Here is a 7500-nt window from a genome sequence, read left to right as displayed (position 1 = left end):
TGGCCACAAAACCGGTTTTGAGCACAGGGAGTGCTACGAAAACAAAAGTGGCGGTAGAGGGCTATGAATTCGAGTGAGCATTTAGAGGTTTGCACAGCACAATACACAGCAAATTCTGGATTTTCGGAGGCTTTAGAATTGAAACCTGTTCAGGAATTTCATCAAGCGTGAGGATGGTTTGCGGTCCTGCCAACTGGATGCGGCAAATCTTTGATATTTCAACTTGTGCCCAGCTTGTGCCGAAAGTTTGTTCGTATTTGCATGATCATTGTGACAGTTATCCAAAAGCTGCTATCGAAGTCGTTATTTGTCCCTTGAATGCCTTGATTGATTCGTGTATCCTAGAGCTCAAAGAAAATCCGAAAACCGTGAACACTAGAAATTTGGCAGCAGCCGGAGCAGAAATTACGTAAAACAAAAGAAACAAAAGACAGAACAAAGCAACTCCAAATAAAGACTAACATTTACATCTACATCTACATGTTCCAGCACTCGGCAAAGTCCCTTTTCGACTTGTGGCTGTTTCTGCTTAGGTGGCCTCATACACCACACGCCTTTTTAGAGACATCGCCGCCAAGCCGGCCACTTTTGCTGGAGAGAACAGGACAGCCACAACACCGGGGACTTTATCCCCTACTAGGACTAATCCCAAGTGACCAAAAACACAATGCTTTCTGGTACCTGCAGAAGGACCCAGAAATATTTTTTCGAGTAGAAAGCTACGCATGAGTAAACTAAACCGCAACCACCAACGGTAAATAGTTTGTGGTTTCATGTCGCTTTTGATTTGTTGCGGCACGTTGGGAAATGCCAAAATCAAAACGTTCTTTTCCCAAATGACTTGAATTGGGTTTAGCATTGACACCACTGAAGAAAAACGCTTTGTCAAGATATCTTATTTCGAAATTGCATGGAAGTGAGATTCTTAACTGCCGTGACCAGAGGTTCTTATTTTTCGCCTCTCCGTCTTAACCGTTCCTCGGGAAAGAAAAATAAAACCCCTGGCACCCAGGGTTGGTAGTAAGGGACATGCAATAGTTGTCAAATGGTCGCAATGAGCTATGACTGCAAATATAAACAACTGCCTTTTCAATGAAATGAGCGTCATGCAAATGAAAATACAGGTAAATATAAAATATCGGCCACAGATGGAGGGATACCTATAGTCGATCCATCCCGCGTTTTCCAATCAAGCTCTAGAAACATTTTTAATCACAAAATACGCTGAATATGCACTATTCATCAAGCCTGACCCCGAGGAATACAAGCGCTGCATTTGCTTTACACGGAAAAACACAAAGTTTAGGCTTTACTTCTGAGAGGATGATAAAAAGCTGCGAGTTGCTTAGTTCGCAAAGCGGCTGCTAGAGGCGCTTATCTACGCTTTAGGCCTGATATCGTGCCCTTCGTAACTCAGTCCCCAACACATGCAACTGATCAATATAGATTACTTCATGGTTGGTGAGTGCGTACGATTTTTATTCACGAGTTGTGAAGGATCGCCTAAACAAACGAGTGAGCGAAGCGAGCACGTACGTTTAACGGTACCTCACAACGAGTGAGTAAAAAAAAATCGTATTAAAATGACCAATTTCGAGCTTATGTTAACTAAAAACTACGTGACCCAAGTTTTAAGCCTTACTTTCAATAAAGAGACTTGTTTTAATTATTTTAACTGGAATTTTCCTATTTAAATGCTCCGCCATTACTAACTTTAAAATCTTGAGACAGCTGGATCGAGGAGAAAATGATGTCAAAGACTCACTGGTTTAAGAATGCAATGTATGTACGCGACTGAATTAATATGCAGCACGGGAGTTTCGTGTTTTGCATACATAATAAACTGCGTTTACACGCTGAAGTTTTAAAGTGCCCCTAACCTCAAATTGTTTTTTTCGCTTAATTTAATGTTCGAGACGCATTGCGGCCATTTTTTCCTTTTTCTAACAAATCCTGCCATTTTATTGGCTTCGAAAGTTGCGAAAACCCAAGGATCTGTTTTTCACGACCGAGTTAGAAAGGGAGTAGGTCTATTCCTGATCTGACGTCACAATCTACTTTGCATGCATTTTTACAAAGAGTTAATGCAATGTAAATCAGTTGTGACGTCAAATCAGGAATAGACCCATTCCCCTTCTGACTCGGTCGTGAACAAAAGGTGCTTGGATTTTCGCAACTTTCGAAGCCTATAAAATGGCAGGATTTGTCAGAAAAATGAAAAACTGGCCGCAATGCGTTTCCAACAGGTGCAAAGATGCATTTTAGCGAAAAAAATACTTCGGGGTTAGGGGCACTTTAACTATTGAGTGAATGACACCACTTTTCCCTGGATCCAACCCTCTGAGGTTTTGAACGTGAATAATGCCGGACGGTGAAATACAACACTTACACTCAAAGTAACCAACAAAATTAAAGCTGAGAGATTTGCTAGGAAGTTGTTAAGCAAACACATTTTCAAGATCTGAAGGAAAAAATAAAGTGATTTTGTTTTTAAATCATAGTACCACTTTAAAGAGATAAGTGTTTGTTGTGAGGCTATCAAGCCACTAAACAAATACTGCAAACAAATAACATGTTTTTGAAATAAAAGAAATCTTTACCTTGCATACCTTGTTTGCAGTATTGGGAAGATAAGCAATAAAAGAACAAAAACTTTGTAAGCTACACACCAGTCGGCCGCCATGTTTACAAATTTGACTTCCGCCGTCGCTGCAAAGGCCGCGCAAGCCAAAGCTCAATAAACTACTAGCCAATCAAAACGCAAGGAAGGCAATTCTCCACTGGTGAAAATAAATCTTCCGACCCTTCGAAAGGCCAAGACGACAGTTTTTAACTTGTGAAAACATCGTTTGCCGTGGTAATACAACATTTATTTCATCACGGAAATCAACGGAGTTCGAATCTGATACTTATATAGGCTCGATTACCAGCCGCTGTTTCGGGAAATGAGCCAGCGCTCACTCCCGAAATCTCGGCTGGACGCGTGAGGTGAGCCATTGTTAATCTCCGCCAATCAGAAACTCGCCTGCACAAATCCGTCCGGCATAAATTATATGTTTTGGCTGCGAAGGTATTCTTTGACGCGGCCTGTTCGAGGTTTACAGTGCTTTTAAGGTAGGAAACATCCAAGATTGCGACAACGAAAAGTGTTCGAGAAGCTGGAGAATGGGAATTGTGTCGTTTTCTACGGCCTGAGTTCGCAAACTTCACTGAATTTCCAGTTGGCGCCAAGGTCAAAATACGGCTTTCAAATCCATTTCTATTGCAATTTTCTCCTCATACTTCGCTAATGTAAGACCAAGTAAAATTCCTCAAGATCAATTGAAAGTACTGCTGAGTTTATTGGTGGCAAAACGAGGGGGCCGATGAGGTCGACCGAGAGCTGAAGCCGCCGAGGATTTTTTTGATGATTCGCCGGTTGAATTCAAACTCACACTGATCATTCTGATCATTTAACCACAAACTCAAGCTCGTATCATCTGGAAACTTCGCACAGACGTTTTAAGCATTGTTATGTAATTTCTGTTTTCTTAAAATCAGTGTTTTTGGGATGTCTAATGCTACTTCCCCGCAACTATTGACTTCGCATAAATTATATTTTGAATTTACGTCACAGACACAATCTATCGCTCACGCGTCCAGCCGTCTCTTCACGGGGAGGATACCCGAACTCGAGTGAGCGGCGGAAATCGAGCCTAATACTTATATGATAAATGATGATTTACACATCTATCAATTCTATTCTTTCCAAGTATTCCACTGTTTTTAATTCTCTGTTTTTCTCCTAGTGACGAGCTGGCATCAGAAGCATTGTACTCTTCATGGAAACCATTTATGGATACAAATGACAGCAACAGAATTAAGCTTGTATTTGACTCTGCTAACGGCAATACACAAAGCTCACAGACGAACAGTAGGGCTCTGGAGTTGATATAATTATTCAAAATTTTGACTCTTGTGCCTCCACTGAAAAGGATCCACCTGAATGGCTTCGCAAATTAAGCAATAAGGAAAAGGTCTGTACCTTGAGATATGTAAATTTTTTTCAAGTTATTTACAGATTAAATTGCAATGAGAGATCTTCTCCGAAACGCATGAATTACAAGTGAAGAACCATTGTACAAAGCTTTGCTGACGTGCTTTTTTGGGTTCCATGAAGCCCTTCACGTTGGATCACTTCGAAAAACGTTTCCACTTTATTTGTTCTCCGAAGTCGGCCCAAATATTTTCTGTTGCTGTCAGAACATTTTTTTTATTGAAAACTCACTTTTTATTCGTTTTTAATGACGGGAACAGTGGTCATAGTTTGATTCATGACCGAGCAATTAAGGGGAATGGGTTCGATACCGGGTTGGCGTCCCAAATAACTTTGCAACTCTTTTTCAAAGAACTATCACAACGCAAAGCAGTCTGTGACTTCAACCCGGTATTAAACCCTTTTTCTTCCTTGTGCGATCGTAGATCAAATTACAACTAGTCTTTTCACTTTTTGGGAGCCTCTAAAACAGAGACTTTGCAGAAGAGATCATAACAAACCAGAAGATTAGTGTTAAACAAGTGCAGAAAATTGTTTAGTTGAAAGGTTTTTTTAGAGGTGATAGAATTAAGCAACTCCTTTTCCTACACATTTTTCTAGTGAAAGTATTTTTTAATTAAGAACAAGAGATGGCCTTCGTTTCGCACCTCTAAAGAAGCAATCGCCTTATTAGGCGATGAAAAATCGATCGCGATCGCGGCCACGGCTCGATCCGTGGCCCTGGCCAAGAGGATCGCAGCTCTGAGAACGAGAATGGGTTGGAACAGCTGGGTAATGCTGGAATATCCTGCAGCGATGTTTCTCGCGTAAAAAATAAAAACGATATCTGGGTTTCTTTTTTGGTGAAGTGGAAGTCGAGGTATTTTTGTTCCTATTATTACGTGGACTACCTTGTAGCTGAGTCCGTAGAACAGTGGTGATCTAACCTGAAGGTCGTGGGTTCAATTCCCACCCTGGTCAGAGCTTTTCCTCTCACCAGCCCATCTTCTCCTTCAGGTTTCTTGGGATGCGATGCGTCTTTGGTCAACATGAAAAGTGCTTGTTTTCCATACCAGTCGACCTCTTTTGGTGGCGGAAGATACAGAACGAATGATCGATCTTTTAGAGGACAGGATAAAAGTGCTCGCATATATACCACGTAGCCTCCATCATCAGGGTATTCTTCCAAAATCTCTTTTTCAACAAAAGCTTTGTCCCAATTACAACGCGCTTCCATATTTCGAGGATCCAACATTCGAGTGAAAATCTTGGCTGGAAACGGCATATCTATCATGTACACTATTTTAATGGGAACATCATCGCCACTAAAGGTCTTAATCCAGTATTTATATCCGGAACCCTTGTCTGCCACACTCCAGCCATTACCTTTATCCAAATCCTCTTTAAACCACTTGGCTCTTTGCAGCTCTCCCTCATAAGAAATGAATCGAAGTGCTTCTTGTTCTTTAGAATGCGCCATTGGAAATATCTAGATACCAAATTAAAATCGCTCTCAATTAAAATCGGTTACAGAACTAATATTTCAAAGATTTCAAATTCATTATGATCATCATAAGGGAGAAATTTCAATACGGGCACCTTTCTATTAACCAATTGACTTTAATGGAATTAGGAGCTGAAGGCTCAGTAAGACGTCCTTTTCCGATGTTTAACGAACAGCATCTTGAAGACCAATGTGTGTCACTGAACAAGATCAGCCGTTGAAGAAGGAAATGAAGTACATGATTTCCCTAGCATTGTCTGGAAGGCTTATTCCAAGCTTTGTGGTTTCTGTTATATGGCATTCAACCCAAATATTATTTTGGTGTTGCGCCTACCGTCGTCAGCCGATAGGTCATCTTTCTCGTGCGCTTAAAGACTCTTACAACGTGTAAGTGCGCGCCCAGTTATGTTTGTCAGCAATTCTTTTATAGGACTGATGTTGATCTTTTAAGGGCAACCAACGAGAAATTAAGCGAAAAGCCTTTGAAGGACGTTTTGATCACCTAGAACAATTTGATCTGTTCGGATATCTTAGCCTGAAAATTTATGTGTGCGAAAGTTTTAGGGAATGATATCTTCATTTCAGAAATTGCTAGGTGAACGTTGCGTTCTAAGAACTGCACAGCGAACAATTTGCTCATTCCAAACTGACCTTTTTCATTGCCAAAAGTTGCAAGAATATCTCTTCCGAAAACTTAAGAGACTACTTTTCCCTCGTGGTTACGAATCTTTTTGGAGATGCTTTAGCGATCGCGGCCACGGCTCGATCCGTGGCCCTGGCCAAGAGCATCGCAGCTCTGAGAACGAGAATGGGTTGGAACAGCTGGGTAATGCTGGAATATCCTGCAGCGATGTTTCTCGCGTAAAAAATAAAAACGATATCTGGGTTTCTTTTTTGGTGAAGTGGAAGTCGAGGTATTTTTGTTCCTATTATTACGTGGACTACCTTGTAGCTGAGTCCGTAGAACAGTGGTGATCTAACCTGAAGGTCGTGGGTTCAATTCCCACCCTGGTCAGAGCTTTTCCTCCGTCTTTGTGTGGGCTCAATTCCATTAGTAGGGCTAACGCTTATCGCCCCAACAATTAGCGATTCATACCAATGGAGATGAGATTGTCGAGCTTCTGGATTGTCGTACCGAAAGCCCGATGCAAACGGAGGCAACATTGTTGGTCAATAACTCCCAACATTGTTAGGTGTTACCAAGAAAAAATGAGGGGACAGAGAGGGGGCTTCCCGGCCCAGCCCTTGGGATATGTCATGTCCACGAAAGTTATTTTTAGACGAGCGAAAGTCTTTGTTCTAGGAAGTCTGTCTTCCGAGACGTCCGCATGCAGGCCAACCTCGGTCTGATGTTTTAAAGAAAAGCAAAGATTTCATGTAATGGCGGACAAAGTGGACTTAACGTCTGCATGCAGACATCTCGGAAGACAGACTTCCGCTAGAACAAAGACTTCCACTCGTCTAAAAATAACTTTCGCGGACATGACATATCCCGGCCAACGCCCTGAGCCTCCCTCTCTGTCTCATTTTCTCTTGGTGTTACCTACTGCATCCCTTTGCACACCCCGTTTCATGTTGTTGGGGGAGTGTTTCGAAGTTCTTGCACGAACTTTGAAACTGGTCAAACTCTTGAGCCAACAACTATCAGCATTTCATCTTGTTCACCGTAGTAGTAGTAGTAATTTAACATTAAATGTAACCATTTCATGTCGTTGTGTGTTTTGAAATGACGACAAGTAGATGACGGTACCAAAATGTGAATCATGTCGTTTCTCTCACGTCTTGGGAAGTTAAATTGAATCTGATTTTCGAAATTATCGACCTTTTCAGTTCGTAGTATTGTGAGATATTTGGATGCTCTCAAATCTGGCTAGCAAAGTGAATGAAGCACGAAAAATCTCGTTTTCTCGACGTGAACATATTTGTATACAACCAGCTATTAATGTTATTCATCTTTGAGAAATTAATAAACAACGATGTT

At 41.3% G+C, this 7500-nt stretch overlaps 2 protein-coding genes across 3 annotated transcripts in view; one reads left to right on the top strand and one right to left on the bottom strand.

Moving 5' to 3' along the window:
- Positions 1-4870, top strand: part of LOC137972456 (uncharacterized) — a 25037-nt gene extending 20167 nt beyond the window's left edge. The window contains exon 4 of the mRNA XM_068819204.1: positions 3789-4870. Coding sequence (XP_068675305.1) covers positions 3789-3936 — 148 coding nt within the window. The 3' untranslated portion in view covers positions 3937-4870. The remainder of the gene's footprint in view (positions 1-3788) is intronic.
- Positions 4871-5638: 768 nt separating this feature from the next.
- The window catches only part of LOC137972455 (uncharacterized), a 6742-nt gene continuing 4880 nt past the window's right edge, over positions 5639-7500 (bottom strand). The window contains exon 3 of one of the 2 annotated variants that reach the window (XM_068819203.1): positions 5639-7500. This exon is cut by the window's right edge and continues 2185 nt beyond it. The gene's annotated coding sequence lies outside the window, so the exon portion shown is untranslated. The other variant, XM_068819202.1, reaches the window with a different exon arrangement.

The sequence above is a fragment of the Montipora foliosa genome, chromosome 10 (assembly GCF_036669935.1).
Source record: "Montipora foliosa isolate CH-2021 chromosome 10, ASM3666993v2, whole genome shotgun sequence".
NCBI lineage: Eukaryota > Metazoa > Cnidaria > Anthozoa > Scleractinia > Acroporidae > Montipora > Montipora foliosa.
This window is presented reverse-complemented; position numbering and strand designations above follow the sequence as displayed.